The sequence below is a fragment of the Myripristis murdjan genome, chromosome 18 (genome assembly GCF_902150065.1).
Source record: "Myripristis murdjan chromosome 18, fMyrMur1.1, whole genome shotgun sequence".
In the NCBI taxonomy this organism is placed as follows: domain Eukaryota; kingdom Metazoa; phylum Chordata; class Actinopteri; order Holocentriformes; family Holocentridae; genus Myripristis; species Myripristis murdjan.
The window spans coordinates 2,808,780-2,831,204 of NC_043997.1; the positions used below are offsets into that span (position 1 = coordinate 2,808,780).

A 22,425-nucleotide genomic window follows, 5' to 3' on the forward strand; every position below is an offset into this window, starting at 1 on the left:
GATACAGCCAAATCAAATACAAGATTAGTGGCCAGAAAAACAAATCAACTCTGAATCCAAAATAAGTAAATAAATAAATAAATTAAAATAAATAAATAAATAAATAATAATAATAACAATAATAATAACAACAAAACAAAGGCATCCACTTAAATCTCAATTGTCAAACAATTACTCAACAAAACGAGTAAACCGAAGTAAGTAAGAAGATTCCCACCAACTTTATTCATGTGAAGGCCACAGACGTGTGTCTCCTGTAAGAACTTATATTGCACTTAAAGTTACATGCAGTACCAAGAAATGACCACTAGATGTCGCCAAAGGGCTGCATCACACTGGTTATATTTGATCATATTTCCACACAATTTTTTTCCCCAGAAAAAAAAATCTCTAGAAGTTTTTCAAATTTTACCGTGTGTTGTGTTAGCCTGGCATTTTTAATGTTTTTTTTTTTTTTTTTTTTTTTTCTACTCAGTTTCATAAATATCTTGAAAGACACTTAGAAGTTGTGGTTTTTTTGTTTGCCTTTTGTTTTTTTTTTCTTCCATTTTTATGTACACAGAATTTGGATTTTTTTCCCCAATTCCCATTCTGAGTTTATAAAGTAAAAAATTTATAAAAAATAAAAAAAAATTAAAAAATTAAAAAATAAATAATAAAAAAAACAACTTTGCTGAGAGAAATAGTCAGCACCTCGTTCAAATCAGTGAGTTGTTTTCTTCTGAATCGGCCCAAGTCACAGCAACGTCTCTTCAGAGCCCAGATGCTGAGGAGGAGATTGTGACTCTGGGCTCAAACCACCAGGATTTCCTTCTGACATCATCATCATCGTCATCACTGTCACTCCTCTCTGTTGATATGGAGGACCAGCATGCAGTCAGTTGGGCGGAGACGATGACAGAAGATTCCCACCAACTTTATTCATGTGAAGGCCACAGACGAGTGTGTCCTCTGCACTTCACAACACACACACACACACACACACACACACACACACACACACACACACACACACACACACACACACACACACACACACACAGCTGATTTCCTGGTTAAGTTCTGCTCTACTTTTCGTTTGACTGTTGAGCCCAGCTTTAGTGCTCACCGTCGCCCCCTGGAGGCGAGGACAGAAATAAATAATGAAGGAAATAAATAAATGAATAAATAAGTCCATCAGCTTTTCTGTGCAGAACAGAATGACAGTTGTCAGACAGAACAAACAAAAACAAAACTTTACTGGTCTTTATTTGTCTGAGACTCGGTGTTTCGTTTGTTATTTTAGTTTTTTTGTTTCCTCTTTTGAAAATCAGACTGACGTTTCTGTCTCTGCTGCTTCGTGTTTCATCTTCCTCTCTCGTGTTCCACTCTTCACTCCTCTGTGTGGGTTCGTTTTATTTTGAAGTCGTGGCTGACGAATCCAGCTGTCAGTCAGCTGATGCGGGAGGCTGCTCGTGTGTTTTGGGGGCGCACACGCGCACACGCGAACTCGAAACGACATCACTTTGAAAAAGAAATGCCACAGCACTTTCTTTTTTATTAAAAGAGAAAAAAAAAAACAAGACGCCAAAAATGTATTTCGTTGTTTTGTTGCTAATCAGTACAAGTTTTTTTTTTTTTTTTTTAATCATTGAACAGAACGGACGGCTGCTGAGGATTTGTGAGAGTTCTGCTTTTTTATAGAACGAAAACGCCCCGGAAATGTAGAAAAACACACACACACACACACACACACACACACACACACACACACACACACACACAACAACATTAAAAAAAACTGTGTCGCAACAGTTTTTAAAAACAGGAAGTTGGCTCAGCTTACGCAACATGAAACTTATTCTGATCTCAGCCTGCAGAGGAGCCGAGGGAAATGTCTTCAACAGGGTGAGAATGCGCTCAGTTTGGGTTTAATTTTCATTTTTGTTGCGTTTGAGCTGCAACAGTCAGAGAGGCGGAGGCGGCAGTGAGACGCGGCCATGACGAGACTCCACAGACTAAACAGACGGTGGGTGGGCGGGACAGTTCTAAGGAAAAATAGGTAAAAACAATCAATATTAAACTGTTAAACCATCATCACCCCCTTTCCTCCGTGCGGCGCGGTGAGGAGGGAGCGATCATGCCGCCGAAAAAGAAATTCAGTCTCCAAATATGAAAAGAAAAACAGGAAAGAGAGGAGAGACAGCAGAGTTCAGCTCACAGTCGCTTATTTCCTGTTAGCACATAGACTTAGTTAAAAAAAAAAAAAAAATCTGCTGCCGTTTTAAAAACTTAGCTGTTTTATTTAAGGTATATGTTTGAAGTCATAAGTGTTCAGAGAATTTGCCACCTTATAATTTTACAATAACAGTGACATACTGTAAAAGATGGCACAGTGTCAGGGTGCAGAAGCAGGAGACAGACAGACAGTGTCGGCCTGTGGCACGAACTGAAACTATAAGACAGGCCTATTCAGTTGGAAAATGAAACTGTTGAAACTATTTTACTGATCAAATGGCGCGGTAGCGTCCACAGAAGCTACATTTTTCCGGGTCGGCTATTTCTGAACCTTAAACGCAGCGGAGCTTCTGTTGCGGTTTGAAATCTAACCGGGAGCAGCGGGTGACGTCACCGCCGCTCACTGACCGTCAACTGCAGGTGTAGCCGACAGACGCTCTTCTTCCGTGTGACGTCACGTACCTGTCCTGCCGCTGATGCGGATTTGTCGGCTGCAGCGGGACACGAGCACAAAGATGACACGTGATGCCGATGTTGAAAAGCTTCTGTTGTGTCGCGTGAACAAGCAGCTGTCAGAAAGATCAGGATGCCTGAACTCCGCATCCACTGAAAAAAGTTTGGAATGCAGAGGCAGAAACTTGTTCTCTCTCTCTCTCCCTCTCTTATTTACTCTTTGTCCTCCAAATGGGCCCTAACTTTAGCAGACAAACATAGGTGTACACACACACGTAGCTTTAGCCCGATTGATTTTCATATTTGGCCCCCTTGCTATTGAAGTTGAATAGCCCTGCTATAAGAGAAACTGTCTATTTGGAGTATTATGAATGAACTATGATTGTGACACCCGCCCACCCTCTGACCTCCAGGCTGCACGCTGGAGGTGTCGTCCTGCCGCCTGCAGGAGTCTGCAGGAGGTCAGCAGAGAAACATCAGAGGAGCAGTGGAGGAGTGAGGGAGGAGTTTCAGTGGTTCACTCCAGCAAGAGGTGAGACGCTGGCAGTCACTTTGACATCAGTGATGCGAGGCAACACGCACACACACACACACACACACACACACACACACACACACGTAGCCTACACACGGAGGCTGCAACCAGAATCTCAACAGTGTTATATTCTTTAGTTCAGTTATTACATTATTGGCTGCTACAGGCCTCCAGGGGGCGACCTAGAGCATCAGAACTGGGCCAGTGATCACAGTGGAACCTGTGGCCATAGAAATCAGTTTGAGTAGAGTTTAGAGATAATTTGAGTAGAGTTGTCTTTACAGAGGGGGTTCCTCAGTCAAAAGCATCCTGGTGGAGGGACGAGGTGGAACTCCAGTTCACATGACTGAACTCTGTTATTTATATCAACTCAATAAGCACAAATGTTGAGCATGTGGTGTTAATGATGTTATGACAAGTAAATCCATCCCTCTCATACAGAGGAAAACCTTTACTTACTAACGCTCCTGCTAACTAAGTAAATAACAAAGTAAAGCACAAGTGATGTCATCACATCACCCAGAATGGGTGATGTGATGACATCATTCAAACATTCAAATGTTTTTAAAAAGATTTTTTTTCCCTTTTTTTTTTTTTTAAATAAAAAGGACAGTGTGAGTTCTCACGTCTGAAACCCTTTTCTTGTGCTGCTTTCTTCTGCTGCTCAGTGGCTGTGGTTTGGTTCTCCACACTCTGACAGTCTGGCTCAAATGACAAGAAAACATCTTCATGTCCTCTGCTTCCACAGGGAGAAGATGATCTCCAGCCTCCTGCTGCTGCTGGTCATGCCCTCCTCTGTCTCCGGTGAGCTCACACCTTCTGTTCATAACACTGAAATACACACTCAGTGTCACTTCATCAGCTCCACCTGTATAATCTAATCTAATCCAGTCCAGCTGCCATAAAGTTTCCTTTCCTGCTGCCTATAATGCTCAGCTTGTCTTGTTGTCACGGTAACAGAGGTGTTCATTCACTTCTTTGTTTGGCATTGAGCTCATAGTTAGTGCTACAACCTCAGTAATAAACACAGAATTAAAGCGACACATTCTGCACAATGTCAACACAAACTGAACATTATAAACTTTGTGAAAAGGTAGAGTTTATGGCAGAGCTGCTGAGCTGAGCTGGACAGACTGGACAGACTGGAGCTGAGGGAGGGACACTGAGTTTAAATCTGTCTTCAGATAAAGTTCTTTACATCATTACACACATCCTCACATGCCGTCTTTCTCTCTCTTACATCTGTGGCTAATAATTAAAAAAAAAGAAAAATAATATTGTTCCCAGTGGTTGAGGCCTTGCTGCTACTGTCAGCAGGGTCCCGTGACCTCTGACCTCCAGCTGTGTGAATGAAAATGGGTTCTCTCCCCTTTGCAGACACGCCCACCTTCTGCTAATCCCATGCAGTTTGGGCCCCAAAGCCTGCAGTCCACATGTGTTCTTGTGGCCTGTTGTAAAATGGTGTGTGTGTGCAGACTGGGGCCTAAACAGTCTTGGAGATTTGCACCGGCTGCCAAATGAGCTTCGGCCAGTTATTAAATCCAGGGTTGACTTATTTTTTCCAGCAGCACTGTGAATGTTTAATGGCTGTGTTCATTAAAGACATGAACTGTTATAATTTTTTGTGTGATATTAGGTTAAGCAGATTGTGTTTGTCTATACTTGTGACTTAGATGCAGATCAGATCACATTCTATGACCAGTTCATGCAGAAAACTAGGAAATTTCAAAGGGTTCACAAACTTTTTCTTGCCATTGACTGTTTTGAAGAAGGAACTCAGACACTTTTACTCCTAGTACATTTCAAATGATACACTTTTTACTTTTACTGCAGTAGATTTTTACAGCAGTACTTTACTGTAGTACTACTGCAGTCAAATCTCAGCAGAATAACAGAAGTTCTAAGGCACCCCAAGATTTCAAGACACAGATCCTGTGGGAAGGGTGTCCAGTTTGGTGACCACAGGATTACGTCCCTGCTCTTTATGGATGATGTGGTCCTGCTGGCCTCATCAGGCTGTGACCTTCAGCAGTCACTGAGGCGGTTTGCAGCCGAGTGTGAAGTGGCTGGGATGAAGGTCAGCACCTCTAAGTCCAAAGATGTGGTTCTCTGTTGGAAAAAGGTGGTTTGCCCTCTTCGAGTGGGGAGTGAGTTACTGCCTCAAGTGAAGGAGTTCAGGTATCTCAGGTTGTTGTTCATGAGGGAGGGTAGAGTGGAGCGGGAGATCAACAGGTGGATCGGGGCGGCAGCAGTTCTGTGGTCGCTGTTCTGGACCGTTGTTCTGGACCGTTGTGGTGAAGAAGGAGCTGAGCCAAAAGGCGAGGCTTTCTGTTACTGGTCGATTTTTGTTCCAACCCTCACCTGTGGTCACGAGCTGTGGGTAGTGACCAAACGACCAAGCTCATCACACATACAAACTGGGTTTCCTCCACAGGGTGGTCGGGCACACCCTTAGGGATAGTGTGAGGAACTCAGACATCAGGGAGGAGCTTAGAGTAGAGCCGTTGCTCCTGCACATTGAAAGGAGCCAGCTGAGGTGGTTCTGGCATCTAGTCAGGATGCCTCCTGGCCGCCTCCCAGTGGAGAAAATGTTCCAGACATGACCACCTGGGAAGAGACCCCTGGGTCAGACGCCTTGGGATCCCCCAGGAAGAGCTGGTGGATGTGGTGAGGGAAAGAACCTTCTGGGCTGACCTCTTCAGCCTGCTGCCACCTTGAACTGGTCCCGGATAAGCGGTGGAAAATGAATTAATGAATGAATGAAAAACTAGAACTAAAACTAACATTTTCTAAAACTAAACTGAAATGAGCAAACCTACTCTGGGAACTAAACTGAAAATAAACTGAATTGAAAACAAAAAAATTAAAATGAAATAAAAAACAAATAAGAAACTCAAAAATATAATGACTGCTTTTTTTCCTCTCTCCTTCTCAGGAAGAATTGTTGTGAGTGTGAACCAGACTTTCTACCATGCTGTGGAGAACAGTAACATCATGATGGAATGGACCTTCCCGCCCATCATACCCCTCACAAACTTGAACGTCTATTGTATGTTTTGGTTGTCCGATGATAGGACTGCTAAGACTTTATATCATCTACAAGGCGGCGTTGAACACCCAGAGTCTCAAGACGAGCAGTTTTTGGGACGAGCTCGATGGGACAGGGAGGACCTGGGAAAGGGACACGTCAGACTCCACCTGTCCAGACTCAGGATCAACGACTCCGGGATTTACCAGTGTCAAGTGTTCACTGATGATGATTATAATGGGGGTTTCAGTGAGTGCTTGCTCAACGTCACTGGTAAGTTGACTCAGTAGAACCCAGTAGAACTTTCCTCACTATTTTCACTTGAGCAGCATCAAGAAGAGGTGTTAGACCCTGGAGGGAGCGTCAGCCACACCTTTTGAAGGGGATGGGATATGGCCCTCTGACACTTTGCTGTTTCCACAAAGGGGCGCTGGACGGGGAAATGACAACTGAGCTGGTTGGAAACTAGAAAAGACAACTGGAGTCATGTTTGGTGCTGCTTTGTGTCGGGTGTCAGATAGGACTCCTTTATATTGAATTTGTTGGAAAAAATGAATAATTTGTACCATTTTTAAATTTCCCATTTTCTCTAGAACCGATGTAAATGTTCTTGTTGAGTGGACAAACTGAATGTTCAGCACAAACTCTGGTATGTTTTCTCCTCACAGCTGCAAAACACCTGCCAGAAGAGCCAAAGGAGGGAGAAGATGGAGCGGCCGTCAACATGGGAGTTGTGATTGGAGCTGTGATCGGTTCTCTTGTAGCTCTGATGGTGGTGATATTAGTTTGTGGACTCTGTCGCTCAAAAGCACAAGGTATATTTACTTTTTCTTTCTTCATGACAAATTGCAGTGTAATATTTGTGTTTGTTTACATGCCAGTGTGCCATTCTTGTTATTACTGTTATTACTTGTTATGTTGTGATTTTATGTTATTATGCGTCATTTGGTCCAGATACACCAGGACCTGCCCATGTTGAGTTCCACCATGTTCCTGTGACTTGAAAAGAAATAGTTCCTTCAGCCCTGCCGCTCCATGAGGGAACAGGCACTCCACAGATGATTCGTGGTTTTTGTCCACAAAGCAGAGAGATCGGAACTGAGGAGGTGGGAGGAACATGGATCAGACTGTCCATCCATACAACATCACATTACAGCTGCTCTCAGGAGATTAAAGGATAATTCTGGAATGTTTCAACCTGGATTCTATTTTTGGGGTCCATGTGACTGATAGGAACAAAAACATTTTTAAATTCGTCCAGTATCAAGCAAGATGGCTTCACTCAGCAACTGCAAAACGGGCTGCAATGAAATCACAGGGGCAAGTTCATCTGTGAAATCATGTCCAGTAAAAGCTCCTGTTTCTGCCACTGACAGGTTCAGATTGTTATGATAAGAGTCTGACAACATCATGGAAAAGATCCCTGCAGGGACAGACGTGTGCACCACCTGAACAGAAGGCTCACTCTGAAATCTCACGTGAGCTGAGACGCTGCAGGAAGACGACAGTGGAAAGGTGAGAGTTGGACCGGCTGGGAGGAGTTTGTTGCTTTGTGGTACAGGAAGCCTAGCTTAGTGTTATCTAAAAGATTTAAAAAGAAATGTGGTTCATGTTTGTGCATTTCTGGATTGTTCCAGCAGAATGTTGCATCACACTTCGACTTTAATTAGTAAATGGACTGCATTTCTATAGCGCTTTTTTCTAGTCTACTGACCACTCAAAGCGTTTTACCATGTTTTGCCTGACATTCACCCATTCACACACACATTCACACACTGATGGCAGAGGCTGCCATGCAAGGCGCCAGCTGTCCATCAGGAGCAGTGAGGGGTTCAGTATCTTGCTCAAGGACACTTCGACACACTCTGGAGGAGCCGGGGATCGAACCAGGAACCCTCCAGTTACCGGACGGCCGCTCTACCTCCTGAGCCAATTGACTAACTGTGTTGGATAGAGACAGACAAGCTGTGGCTAGTTGTGCGTCACATGGATCCAAACACTCCTGTTCATCTTCATTTGCCATTTTGACCAGGATCACAATCACCAGCCACAGAGGAGAGGAAATCCTCCACCAAAGCAATTTGACCTAAAGGAAAATGCTGTTCTAATAGTGGAGGTAATGTTCTTAGACCTAACGAAAAATGTCTGTCTCTGTAGGGATCTTTTCCATGTTGTTGTCAGACCCTTACAATAACAATCTGAACCTGTCTGTGGCACCAAAACAAGCACTTTCAGTGGACATGATTTGACAGACAAATTTGCCTGATGTCAGGGCCGGACTGGGACACTTTTGCAGGCCACATGTCAGTCAGGTGTCAGGCCAGACCGAGGGGGGGGGGCATTCACTAGTGACACTAGTGAATACTAGTAAATATTTTTGGCCTCACTAGTGTCACTAGTGAGTGCAAAAAAAGTTAACTAGTGGGATATCTGAATATATGCTCAAACGGCTTGCCATACAAGCCAGTAATTTCGCCTTGGACGGCAAAAAAAAAAAAAAAAAGCTGATTGGCCTGGCCGGCGACCTGTCTAAAAAAAAAACCAAAACAAAAAAAAAAAAAAACACGCGCAGGCCACCAGGCCAGTGACAGGCCGGCGCTTCGGGAAATCTCCCGGTTCTCCCGATGTACAGTCCGGGCCTGCCTGATGTGGTTACAGATGCTGGTTGAAGGCATCTCGTTCAATTCTGGAGCAGTTTTAAAAAATGTCAGTCATTTGGACCTCAAAAAGTAGAAAAAATGGGGCAGAGCAACAATACCAGAATTATCCTTCAAGCTTGGAGCTATAGTGAACTATATTGATCCAGCACTTTGTATCCCACTGGGTTAATCACCTTCTGCTTCTGCTGCCTTTCAAGGAGGACTTGTGTCTTGAAATGTAATATTTCTTCAGAGATTGAGACCTTAGAAACTCATGCACTTTGTTCCGTATCAGGTAAGTCCAACATTTCAATTAACTGTCTTATTTTAACTTGCACGAAATGGAATCCAATTACCAAACAATGTCATCAGTATATTGACGATTAATGATCTAACCCACATTTATCAGGCATGTCTGATGGGATGTTGGCACGTCACATTTCTTGGTACATGTTGTGGCACTTAATGTTTGTCAGTCTTCTTGTTTACACTGTAAAGCACTTTGAGTGGTTGGTGGACTAGAAAAGCTTTATAGAAATACACCATTTACCATTTTATATTTAAGCAAACCAAGAATACGTTGAAATGTCACGTTTTGAAGTTTTGTGCCGTGGTGTGAAGCGAGCAACAAACGCTGCGTTGGGATGCAGGTGGGGGGGGGGCGGATGGTTCGATCAACAGAACGAGGTTAAGCTCCTGTGTCAAGTGAGAGGTGTGTTAGTTAGCTAACATTAGCTGGATAATATTAACAAACATTAGCTACCAACAAATCAATATAAGGTAATGTTAGCACATGCCAAACATTAACAGTCATGTGATGTTGGCGCCATAAGTTTCAATAATGATATGCAGTGTGTTCTTGATTCAGAGACGTTGACATTTCAACGTATTTGTTAGTTTGCAGAAATGTCAGATGGCAGCATTTCATTCTGCTAACTGGCTCAGCCAGATGTTTCTTCTTTATGCTTGAAACAGAAGGTACTATTAATATCTGTCATGCTTATTGGTACTTATATACGTTGGTACTGCAAAGGTTGTGTTTTCAATATGTACATACTGTATACTATGGAATTGTAATTTTTAAGAAAATGAGTTCTGCCTTGTTTTTTTCTGAATATTTGAATGGATAATTATTTCAAAATTCAGAGAAAAGTTTTGTTGTTACAGCTTGAGTCCTCCATACGTAAAGCCAACTGTAGTACCGGTACATGCTCACTAGGTGACGCCAAAAGCCTGATTTTTCATATCAGTTTGGAATGATGAAGAAAATTGATTGACGCTTTAAGATATTGATGATTTTGTTACGTTCAGTTTTGAAGTTTTGTTACTGCCTTTTGTGTGTTTGTTGCTCCTTTTGACAGCTTGACTTATTGATGTTCTTTTAAAATCTGGTCTTAGTTCAGTTACATGTAGCATTAAAAAGCCGTTAAAAGGTTTTACACACCTGCAGATACTCACAGTGCTGCACTTTGAATGGTTTTATTTTTTTATTTATTTATTTTTCAGTTTCAAGGCAGCTTAATTGATCATTTTTCCTGCCTGTTACTACACAGCTTGGACAGAAATTAGAGTGAAGGCTCTTATGCTCAAATATAAGACTGTTTTTTAAGTGAGCTGAGAGAGAGACTCGAGATTGTAATTTCATGTTGTGCTTCACCATTACATCTTATTATTGTGTTTCAGGTCAGATTGTTGTTGCACTTTTGTGTTTGCTAGTAGGCAAAGTAAATCAATTGTGATGTCGCTGTGAATAAAAAGGCAAAAAATGCTTAGAACTTTTGTCTGTATGTAATTGTTGTTTGATTCGTAAAAATAAAAGCTTTTGAAAACCTTTTGTGTGGTTTTTGTGACTTTAAAGTTTCTGTTAAAAGCCTTCAGATGTTTATTTCAGACCCCAGCAGTCTCCCACAGCTCCTCTAAGAACTTATATAGCAGAAGATTCCCACCAACTTTATTCATGTGAAGGCCACAGACGTGTGTGTCCTCTGCACTTCACAATACACACACACACACACACACACACACACACACAGCTGATTTCCTGGTTAAGTTCTGCTCTACTTTTCCTTTGACTGTTCAGCTTTAGTGCTCACCGTCGCCCCCTGGAGGCGAGGACATAAATAAATAATGACGGAAATAAATAAATAAATGAGCCCATCAGCTTTTCTGTGCAGAACAGAATCACAGTTGTCAGACAGAACAAACAGAAATTAAGCTTTACTCGTCTTTATTTGTCTGAAACTCGGTGTTTCGTTTGTTATTTTTTGTTATTTATTCATTTATTTATTTATTTATTTGAAAATCAGACTGACGTTTCTGTCTCTGCTGCTTCGTGTCTCATCTTCCTCTCTGAGGGCTGTACTACGAAGGAGGCTCAACATAGCCAGGCTTTGTGTTCACTATCAGGCTCAACAAAACCTAAAGCTCCAGTCAAAGTTAAGTGGTATCACGACGGCGGTTCTCATCAAGGTTTGTTCAGTCCGGCTGTCAGCTTCGTGCTCTGTGCGCATTCACAGAAAAGGCGTTTTGGCGTCATATGATTCTACTTCCGCGAAAAATGGACCGTTCACGGGCTGCATATTTCACACAAGAGGAGCAGCTTGTCCTCATGGAAAGCTATGGAAATTTAAAAAATAAAATTAACGCTAAGAACAACACTGTGGCCGCAAATAAGGCGAGAGAGGAGTGCAGGCAGAAAATTGCTGACCGAGTGAATGCGTACGCTATGTCAACACTGACTCATTATATTCTATATATCCATTCAGTAGGCTATTATGAATTTTAGTTTAGAAATATGTAACTTCACTAGCTTTATGGGAGTGTTGTAAAGCCTGAGGTTAAGTCAGGTGACTGAAGGTGTGTGTGGGTGAGTGTCGGACGGAGCAGGCGGTGGTTACCATGGTTACATGACAATTTTGACCTCTATTGACTCTCCTTAGAGCTACTCGTCAGTAGTTTCAGATAACTGTTCGTTACATTTGAAGTTTAACTAGAATTATGGAGCCATTTCTGTTGATGTTTGTTTGCTCCTTTTTTGTTAAATCTTTTTTTCTAAATGGGAATAAGTGGCGTTTGGAGTGCGTTTGAATCACCACGGGCTGCTCCCGTCCAATCATCACCTTCGGATGCCGTGACAGTCACCGTTATAATATAAAGGGTTTCCTTTAAAAAAAAAAAAAAAAAAAAAAAAAAAAAAAAAAAAAAAAGTAGGCTACTATAACAAAGTCTATGATACAACGGAATATTTATAACAAACGTGAAGTCTGTGCACCACTAATAGTATACCTGCATTGTGCAAATGCAAATTTAGCGTATTCCCTCAGATGAAAATCTATACTGCTCATGGAGAATATCGTCAGGAAATGCCAGCGGATCCGCGCGATCCCTAAATCCTCTTTGTCTCCGTAATTTTATAGCCGGACGGGGTTAAACTTAGCTCATAACCTGGTCCCGACCAGGTTATGAGTTAAGCATAAGTTACCATGGTGATCTAGCCGGGTTAAAAGAGAGCCACCTTCGTGATACAGGAAAGCCTGGCTTTAGACTCAACATACCTCGCTAACCCACTAAACCTGCTTCGTAGTACAACCCTCAGGTGTTACACTCCCTGCTCCTCTGTGTGAGTTCGGTTTATTTTGAAGTCGTTGCTGTCAGTCAGCTGATGCGGAAGGCTGCGCGTGTGTTTTGTGGCTTTTATTGTGAAACGAAAACGGTCCGGAAATGCAAAAAAAAAAAAAAAAAAAAAAAAGTGTGTCGCAGCTCACTAAAGTGTAAACCCGGGAAGTTGCAGGTGCAGAAAAATGAACCTTATTCTGAACTCAGCCCGCAGGAGAGCCGAGGGAAATGTCTTCAGCGAGGTGAGAATGCGTTTACTTTGGGTTTTACTTTAATTTTTGTTGCGTTTGAGTTGAAACAGTCAGAGAGGCATGACGAAACTTCACAGACCAAACAGACGGTCAGTAATCTGATGTCAGCAGGTGAAACCCAGACTACACACGTTGAAGAGCCACCAAAACAGAAACCTCGTGTTTGTTGTTTGTTGTTGACATGAAGTGAAGCTGCAGGAGCCTGTCTCACCCTCGTCCTGTCGCTCTCACCAGAGGCGGCGCTGCAGCGCGCTGGGCACACACACACACACACACACACACACACACACACACACACACACACACACACACACACACACACACACACACACACACACACACACACACACACACACACACACACACACACACACACACACACACACACACACACACACACACACACACACACGGAGGCTGCAACCGGAATCTCAACAGTGTTATATTTTGAAATTCGGTTCCTACATTATTGCCTGCTACAGGCCTCCAGGGGGCGACCTAGAGCAAAAGAACTGGGCCAGTGATCACAGTGGAACCTGTGGCCATAGAAATCAGTTTGAGTAGAGTTTAGAGATAAACTCTGTTATTTATACAAACTCAGTAAGCACAGATGTTGAGCATGTGGTGTTAATGTTGTTATGACAAGTAAATCCATCCCTTTCATACAAAGGAAAACCTTTACTTACTAACTCGCCTGCTAACTAAGTAAGTAACAAAGTAAAGCACAAGTGATGTCATCACATCACCCAGAAGACATTCAAATGTTTTTAAAAAGATGTTTTTTTTTTGTTTTTTTTTTTTTCAAAAAGGACAGTGTGAGTTCTCACGTCTGAAACCCTTTTCTTGTGTCTCTGCTGCTCAGTGGCTGTGGTTTGGTTCTCCACACTCTGACAGTCTGGCTCAAATGACAAGAAAACGTCTTCATGTCCTCTGCTTCCACAGGGAGAAGATGATCTCCAGCCTCCTGCTGCTGCTGGTCCTGACCTCCTCTGTCTGCGGTGAGCTCACACCTTCTGTTCATCACACTGAAATACACACTCAGTGTGACTTTATCAGCTCCACCTGTATAATCGAATCTAATCCAGTCCAGCTGTTGTACCATAAAGTTTCCTCTCCTGCTGCCTATAATGCTCAGCTTGTCTTGTTGTCACGGTAACAGAGGTGTTCATTCACTTCTATGTTTGGCATCGAGCTCATAGTTAGTGCTACAACCTCAGTAATAAACACAGAATTAAAGTGACACATTCTGCAGAATGTCAACACAAATTGAACATTATAAAGTTTGTTAAAAGGTAGAATTGATGGCAGAGCTGCTGAGCTGAACTGGTCAGACTGGACAGACTGGAGCTGAGGGAGGGACACTGAGTTTAAATCTGTCTTCAGATAAAGTTCTTTAGATCATTACACACATCCTCACATGCTGTCTTTCTCTCTCTTACATCTGTGGCTAATAATTAAAGAAAAAGAAAAAGAATATTGTTCCCAGTGGTTGAGGCCTTGCTGCTCATAGATACACTGTATTGCCAAAAGTATTCGCTCATCTATCCAAATCATTGAATTCAGGTGTTCCAATCACTTCCATGGCCACAGGTGTATAAAATCAAGCACCTAGGCATGCAGACTACTTCTACAAACATTTGTGAAAGAATGGGTCGCTCTCAGGAGCTCAGTGAATTCCAGCATGGTGCTGTAATAGTAATGTAATAGGATGCCACCTGTGCAGTAAGTCCAGTTGTGAAACTTCCTCGCTACTAAATATTCCACAATCAACTGTTAGTGGTACTATAACAAAGTAGAAGCGATTGGGAACGACAGCAACTCAGCCACGGAGTGGTAGGCCACATAAAATCACAGAGCGGGGTCAGCGGATGCTGAGACGCATAGTGCGCAGAGGACGCCAACTTTCTGCAGAGTCAATTGCTTGAGACCTTTACACTTCATGTGACCTTCAGATTAGCTCAAGAGCAGTGCGTAGAGAGCTTCATGGAATGGGTTTCCATGGCCGAGCAGCTGCATCCAAGCCTTACATCACCAAGCACAATGCAAAGCATCGGATGCAGCGGTGTAAAGCACACCGCCACTGGACTCTAGAGCAGTGGAGACGCGTTCTCTGCAGTGACGAGTCACGCTTCTCCATCTGGCAATCTGATGGACGAGTCTGGGTTTGGAGGTTGCCAAGAGAACGGTACTTGTCTGACTGCATTGTGCCAAGTGTAAAGTTTGGTGGAGGGGGGATTATGGTGTGGGGTTGTTTTTCGGACGTTGGGCTCGGCCCCTTAGTTCCAGTGAAAGGAACTCTTAATACTTCAGCATACAAAGACATTTTGGACAATTTCATGCTCCCAACTTTGTGGGAACAGTTTGGAGATGGCCCTTCCTCTTCCAACATGACTGTGCACCAGTGCACAAAGCAAGGTCCATAAAGACATGGATGAGCGAGTTTGGTGTGGATGAACTTGACTGGCCTGCACAGAGTCCTGACCTCAACCCGAGAGAACACCTTTGGGATGAATTAGAGCGGAGACTGCGAGCCAGGCCTTCTCGACCAACATCAGTGTTTGACCTCACAAATGCACTTCTGGAAGAATGGTCAAAAATTCCCATAAACACACTCCTAAACCTTGTGGAAAGCCTTCCTAGAAGAGTTGAAGCTGTTCTAGCTGCAAAGGATGGGCCCACATCATATTAAATCCTATGGTTTAAGAATGGGATGCCACTCATGTTCATATGTGTGTGAAGGCAGCCGAGCGAATACTTTTGGCAATATAGTGTATCTATAATAAAGGCTAGATGTCTTACGGCCGAGTCTGTAACGTCATCACCGGGCGGCCATCTTACCACAGGCAAGCTCTCTGGCAGAATCTGTGGTACCTGAGGGAAGGTGAGTGATCTGCACAAACATAAATACTCTTATCTCGCTGAAATCTTGACGGATTTACAAACGGTTTGGTTTCTTACAAACGTTATTAATGTGGCTACAATTCTGGATGTTTGACCGGAAGTGTGCAGTATTATAGCTACACCTCTGACGTTTATGACAAACCAAACCGTTTGAAAATCGGTAGAAAATTGAGCAAGTTATGGTTATTAAAAAGTACATGCACCACTACCACACAATGTTATAGGTGAGCAAGCTGACTGTGGCAAGATGGCCGCCATGTGCGGACGTGCGACTCCATTGGCCGGCAGCGTGGACGAGACATCTAGCCTTTATTATAGATATCTATGTTGCTGCTACTGTCAGCAGGGTCCCTTGACCTCTGACCTCCAGCTGTGTGAATGAAAATGGGTTCTCTGGGCAGCCATGGCTCTCCCCTTTGCAGACACGCTCACCTTCTGCTAATCCCATGCAGTTTGGGCCCCAAAGCCTGCAGTCCACATGTGTTCTTGTGGCCTGTTGTAAAATGGTGTGTGTGTGCAGACTGGGGCCTAAACAGTCTTGGAGTTTTGCACTGGCTGCCAAATGAGCTTTGACCACTTATTATATCCAGGGTTGACTTAAATTTTCCAGCAGCACTGTGAATGTTTAATGGCTGTGTTCATTAAAGACATGAATTGTTATAATTGTTTGTGTGATATTAGGTTAAACACATTGTGTTTGTCTATACTTGTGACTTAGATGCAGATCAGATCACATTCTATGACCAGTTCATGCAAACTAGAACATTTCAAAGGGTTCACAAACTTTTTCTTGCCATTGAACTGTTTTGAAGAAGGAACTCAGACACTTTTACTCCCAGTACATTTCAAATGATACACTTTTTACTTTTACTGCAGTAGATTTTTACAGCAGTACTTTACTGTAGTACTACTGCAGTCAAATCTCAGCAGAATAACAGAAGTTCTAAGGCACACCAAGATTTCAAGACACAGATCCTGTGGGAAGGGTGTCCAGTTTGGTGACCACAGGATTGCATCCCTGCTCTTTGTGGATGATGTGGTCCTGCTGGCCTCATCAGGCTGTGACCTTCAGCAGTCACTGAGGCGGTTTGAGGCCGAGTGTGAAGTGGAAGTTGTTAAGTTGTATCTGAAATCGCAGATACAAGCGGTGGACATGGGTTTCCTCCGCAGGGTGAACAGGCGCACCCTTAGGGATAGTGTGAGGAACTCAGACATCAGGGAGGAGCAGAGTAGAGCTGCTGCTCTTCAGCATTGAGAGGAGCCAGCTGAGGTGGTTGGGGCAGCTATTCAGGATGCCTTCCTGTGGAGAGCCTGTTCCAGGCACGACCACCTGGAAAGAGACCCCCGGGCAGACCCAGGAAACACTGGGGGGATTATGGGCTCTATCTTGTGCCACCCACTATCCGCTGCCACTACCCGCTACCCGCAAATTGCGGATTTAGGAACTTCCGCTATCCCTACAGGGTATCTTGCGCCCACGCTACCCGCTATCCGTTATGCCGACTCCGTCATTTGCGCCTGGAGGTGTGTCCGTGGGCGTGTTTCATGCGCTATCCCTAAAGTTGCTATCTTGTGCACACACTTTAGGGAGCGGGTGGTCCTGACCACCCGCTATCCCTAAAGTTTGGGCTGTTAGGAGAGCGCGCCCAGGCGGCTTCAATGCGCACCCCGACGGAGCCTCGCCACGCACACGGTCGGACTGATACCGGGACGCCGCCGGAATGGACTGAGTATATTACTCATATAGACTGTTTAGAGGAAAGACTGTTTTAATTGGACACGTACGCCAGCACGTTTTATTGTTTTATCATAAGCCAGCAGCTGTGCTATATTTTTATTTTTAATATTTTATTTGCCCAATCTACCTTGTCAATAAATTAGTTTACACATAGTTCCACCTCTGCCTCTTGTGTGTGTGTGGTGTGACCCGGGGATTTTACTCAATCAGTACAACCTTGTGACGCGTCCACTTGGACACATGTGGCTCCACCTCCCGAATTAACTCGCCTATAATATAATATATCATATGTATATAAAGCCAACTTGCTTTAGCCTCAGTAGAAGCCCTGAGAAAATCTACCTCCCTCTCTCCATCGCGGGTTTAGGATTTAGGATTTAGGATAGCGCATCCTGCCCTTAAAGGCAATGGCACCTGGCACACTGATTGGTTTAACTGGCGTAACGCCCAAAACACACCTATGCATAATATAGCGGGTAGCGCAGGTGTTTTGCGGATAGCGGGAGGTGCACAAGATAGCAACTTTTACGGGGGAACGCCTCTTCCTAAATCCTAAATCCGCAAATAGCGGGTTTAGGGAGTCTGGCGCAAGATAGGGCCCTAAGTCTCCCGGCTGGCCTGGGAACACCTTGGGATCCCCCAGGAGGAGGTGGTGGATGTGGTAAGGGAAATAACCTTCTGGGCTGACCTCCTCAGCCTGCTGCCACCATGACCTGGTCCAGGATAAGTGGTGGGAAATTAACCCTTTGGTGCATAGCGGTCACTACAGTGGACAGCTTAAAAGACAGTTTAAAAGTCATTTCTCCTAAATGGTTTCTATGGTGGAATTGCATATCAGCTGTTAGAGTGCTCTCTGCTGCTCCCCCCAATGAAGTTCATGCAGAGACTGTCAGTTCTTGTTGCTGATAACATATTAATACTAGTAGAATGACATGGTAATACCAGTCCTGCATCCTGGAAGAAGTATGGAGAAATATTCATGACCTAAGAAGAGTAAAAACACATGAGAAAAAAAGTCTGGATTCAGGCTTTCATAATTCATGCATGAAAAGGGTTACTGAATGAATGAGAAACTAAACTAAAACTAAAATTTTCTAAAACTAAACTGAAATGAGCAAAAACACAAAATTTTAGTAACTGTTTTTTTTCCCTCTCTCCTTCACAGGACGAATTGTTGTGAATGTGAGCCAGACTGTCTACCAGGCTGTGGAGAACAGTAACATCATGATGGAGTGGATCTTCACGCCCATCATTACCCTCACCAACCTGAACATCTATTGTATGTTTTGGTGGTCTGATGATAGGACTTCTAAGACTTTATATCATCTACAAGGTGGCGTTGAACACCCAGAGTCTCAAGACGAGCAGTTTGCAGGACGAGCTCGATGGGACAGGGAGGACCTGGGAAAGGGACATGTCAGACTCCACCTGTCCAGACTCAGGATCAACGACTCCGGCATTTACCGATGTGAAGTGTTCACTGAAGATAATGATGATGATGGGGGTTTCAGTGAGTGCTTGCTCAACGTCACTGGTAAGTTGCCTCAGTAGAACCCAGTAGAACTTTCCGCACTATTTTCATGTGAGCAGCATCAAGCAGGGGTATTAAACCCTGGAGGGAGCGTCAGCCACACCTGGCTTTTAAAGGGGATGGGAGACCGCGCTCTGATTGGTTCACTGCATGTTACGCCCAAAGCACAGCCAGGATTAATGAAGAGACTCAGGACAAGCCTTTAGAACCAGGAGCCTGGAGCAGCTCATCTGCAACAACAGCAGGAGTCCATCAACGCTTCCTGAGGTGAAGCAGGCTGCTGGGCAAGCTGCTTAGAAAATGTAGTGAGCTAAGCTACCAGTTACTCTGCATTAAATGAAGCTTCACTGCACTGAAGCTCCAGACCAGAGAAATGTAGCAAGCTGAGCTACAATACAATGACAAAATGTAGCTTTAACTACATACACACACACACACTGTGTGTGTGTCTGTGTGTGCGCACCTGTGTTTGCATGTAGTTTCTGCCTCTGTGTTCCAAAGTTTTTTCCTTATTAGTGGATACAGAGGCCAGGCATCCTGATCTTTCTTACAGCAGCTGCTTGTATACACAACACACGTGCTTGTGTCCTGCTGCAGCAGACAGGTAGGACAGGTGCGCGACGTCAAACAGAAGAGCGGCGCTGCGTTCCAGTACCCATACTACCATACTATTTAGTATGCAAAAAAAGATTTAGTATGCCCCAATACACAGTATGTCAGATGCAGTATGCCACGAGTACCAGGATGTTCTACTACATCCAGTCAGATTTCACAGTCTGCATGTCAGCATGCTGCTCTGGCCATTCTGACCCACAATCCTTTGCACAGCGGACTTTACATGGCACTGACTGAGCTGTGTGCACAGGCCACGCCCACATACGGAAGATATCACGACACACACACACACACACACACGACACTCACCTGGCTCAGGTAGAGCAGCAGTGACAGGAAGACAGCAGATCAGAAATCAGACAGAGGACAGCGCAATATGAAACAGCACCGCCATTTTGACAACAACATTCAGATGTGGCGCTACGGACGGTGGAGTAAGTGAGCAAGAGGATCAGAGGTCAAGGATGATGTATGTAGTGCAGGGGTCACCAATCATGTGCCATGGAGGGCCGAGAGGCTGCAGGTTTTCATTCCAACCAAGACCTCCACCAGGTGATTTCACTGTTAAATGTAAATTGCTTATCAAACAGACCTAACAATTCAGCTACCAATGAATGAGCAGTAGTATGCCTGTGATAACAGATTGAAAAATAAGCCAAAGTGATACCTCTTCTCTGAATAGACAAGCTAAGCCAGTGTGCTGCTGTTAGCCAGTGAAAATAGTGCGGAGTGGCAACTCTTCGCTTTGTTACATCTATGTCAGTGCGCTGCTGTAGCTGGAAAGTTTCTCTGCCTTTTGGACTCACACGGTGCCGGTGCAGGTGTTGTAATGTTTTTCTTGGTGGTGCAGGTGAAACCACTGGAGCGGTTGTGCCTCCCAGATTTGCTTCCCTCCATGTGATTTTCCCCAGACATACGTCCATATTCCACACAAAACAGCATTTCATTCAAATTATGTCAAATTCGATGATATTCCGCGTTAAAAAATAGATTGCCTTTTATTTGGCAAATTTCGTGATTGCAGAAATTATGGGCCCTACAATGTTAACATTAACGATAACATTAGGGTCGTTTTCACAGGCTTGACCAAATAAAATGGATTAAATTTAATCTTGCCCAGGTACCTTTCTCTTGCCCTTTTCTCTCCCTCTGCGAGCGCACAGCAGTAGTAATCAAACAGACTAAAGTTAATTGCAGTGTAATGTTACATTTCATGATATTTAAATTATCATTTCAAACTGAGTATAATAAGTATATTTGCGCAAATAAAGGCTACATAGCCTATATATGTGTATATATATCCATTTAAAATTGTTTTAACATCTGGAAGAAAAAAAAAAATCATCATTCCGAAGGTGTGGCAGCCTTTATTTTGCCGTGGCGCTGCGCCACGATCAATTACATGTAGCGGAAACCCTGGACCTGAGGCGGATCTACGGGTGGGCCTGGATGGGCGTAGGTCCACCCAGATTGACAGCTTGCCCACCCTATCAGATTCAAGACCAAAAAATAACTAACTAAATAAATAAATGTTTTAATGTCCTTTTTCCAACGTGTATTTTATGCTCGTTTACAACCTCTCGGCTCGTTTACCGAGTTTTTTTTTCTTTCATCATATCATATTATAGCCTACATGTCTATCTAAAAAAATAAACAAAATGAAATAACAGGCCCATCCAGATTTTTTTAGGCCCACCCATTAGCCATGTTCTGTATCCGCCACTGCCCTGTACTAAAAGTAAAAAGTAGAAGTATGTGATTTGGAACGCAGGGTGGCTGTTGGCTACACCTACAGGTCCGTGGGCGGCAGTGACGTCACCCGCTGCTCCCAGTTACATGTCAAACTGCAGCAGAAGCTCTGCTGAAAATGTAGCTTCTGCGGACGCTACCACGCTATTTGACCAGTAAAATAGTTTCAGTACTTAAGAGGTATTTGATTTAGAAAACAGCGACGCTACGAGCACGCTGCTGACGAATGTAGTTTAACTGGTAATGTCGCTACTGCCCAACACCGCTCAGTCACTTTCAGCTGCCTCAAGACAGCAACACTGCAGCTGAGCTCAGCTCAGCTCATTTTAAGAGCAACACGCCCATGGAGCTCAGATGGACACAAGACACTTTGCTGTTTCCACAAGGGGGCGCTGGATGGGGAAATGACAACTGAGCTGCTCGGAAAGTAGAGAAGACACTGGAGCCATGTTTGGTGCTGCTTTGTGTCGGGTGTCAGATAGGACTGACTTTTGTTTAAATTGTAGGAAAAATGAAGAATTTGTACCATTTTTAAATTTCCCATTTTCTCTAGAACCGATGTAAATGTTCTTGTTGAGTGGACAAACTGAATGTTCTGCACAAACTCTGGTATGTTTTCTCCTCACAGCTGCAAAACACCTGCCAGAAGAGCCAAAGGAGGGAGAAGATGGAGCGGCCGTCAACATCGGAGTTGTGATTGGAGCTGTGATCGGTTCTCTTGTAGTTCTCGTAGTTCTTCTCATGGTGGTGATATTCGTTTGTGGACTCGCTTAGAAGCACAAGGTATATTTACTTTTTCTTTCTTTTTGACAAATTGTAATGTTATGTTTGTGTTTGTTCACATGCCAGTGTGCCATTCTTGTTTTTAGTGTTATTACTTATGTTGTGATATAATGTTATTATGTGTCATTTGATTCAGACACACCGGGACCTGCCTGTGCTGAGTTCCACCATGTTCCTGTGACTTGAAAAGAAACTGTTCCTTGAGTCCTGCTGCTCCATGAGGGAACAGGCACTCCACAGATGATTGGTGTTTTTTGTCCACAAAGCAGAGACATCGGAACTGAGGAGGTGGGAGGAACATGGATCAGGCTGTCCATCCATACAACATCACATTACAGCTGCTCTCAGTAGATTAAAGGGTAATTCCGGT

General features: G+C 43.7%; 1 protein-coding gene across 3 annotated transcripts; it reads left to right on the forward strand.

Moving 5' to 3' along the window:
• The first annotated feature begins 1,816 nt into the window (after positions 1-1,816).
• Positions 1,817-22,425, forward strand: LOC115376677 (butyrophilin subfamily 2 member A2-like). Of its 3 annotated transcripts, none has more exons than XM_030076420.1 (6): positions 1,817-1,887; positions 3,084-3,202; positions 3,954-4,009; positions 6,141-6,506; positions 6,902-7,048; positions 22,192-22,425. In XM_030076420.1, exons 1-6 carry the CDS (start codon positions 1,831-1,833, stop codon positions 22,239-22,241), a joined length of 795 nt encoding a protein of 264 aa, XP_029932280.1. In that variant the 5' UTR covers positions 1,817-1,830; the 3' UTR covers positions 22,242-22,425. The 3 variants fall into 3 exon arrangements, with proteins under 3 accessions (XP_029932280.1, XP_029932281.1, XP_029932279.1); XM_030076421.1 differs by lacking the exons at positions 3,954-4,009; positions 6,141-6,506; positions 6,902-7,048 and adding exons at positions 13,681-13,736; positions 18,543-18,911; positions 21,901-22,055 and having other exon boundaries at positions 22,192-22,265; XM_030076419.1 differs by lacking the exon at positions 22,192-22,425 and adding an exon at positions 7,188-7,824.

Bases quoted from the DNA above. Each gene is read 5' to 3' on its own strand.
- LOC115376677 (XM_030076420.1), top strand. From the start codon at position 1,831: ATGAAACTTATTCTGATCTCAGCCTGCAGAGGAGCCGAGGGAAATGTC. The intron at 3,203-3,953 runs GTGAGACGCTGG...CTGCTTCCACAG, and splicing joins GTGGTTCACTCCAGCAAGAG to GGAGAAGATGATCTCCAGCC. The intron at 7,049-22,191 runs GTATATTTACTT...CATTTGATTCAG, and splicing joins CTGTCGCTCAAAAGCACAAG to ACACACCGGGACCTGCCTGT.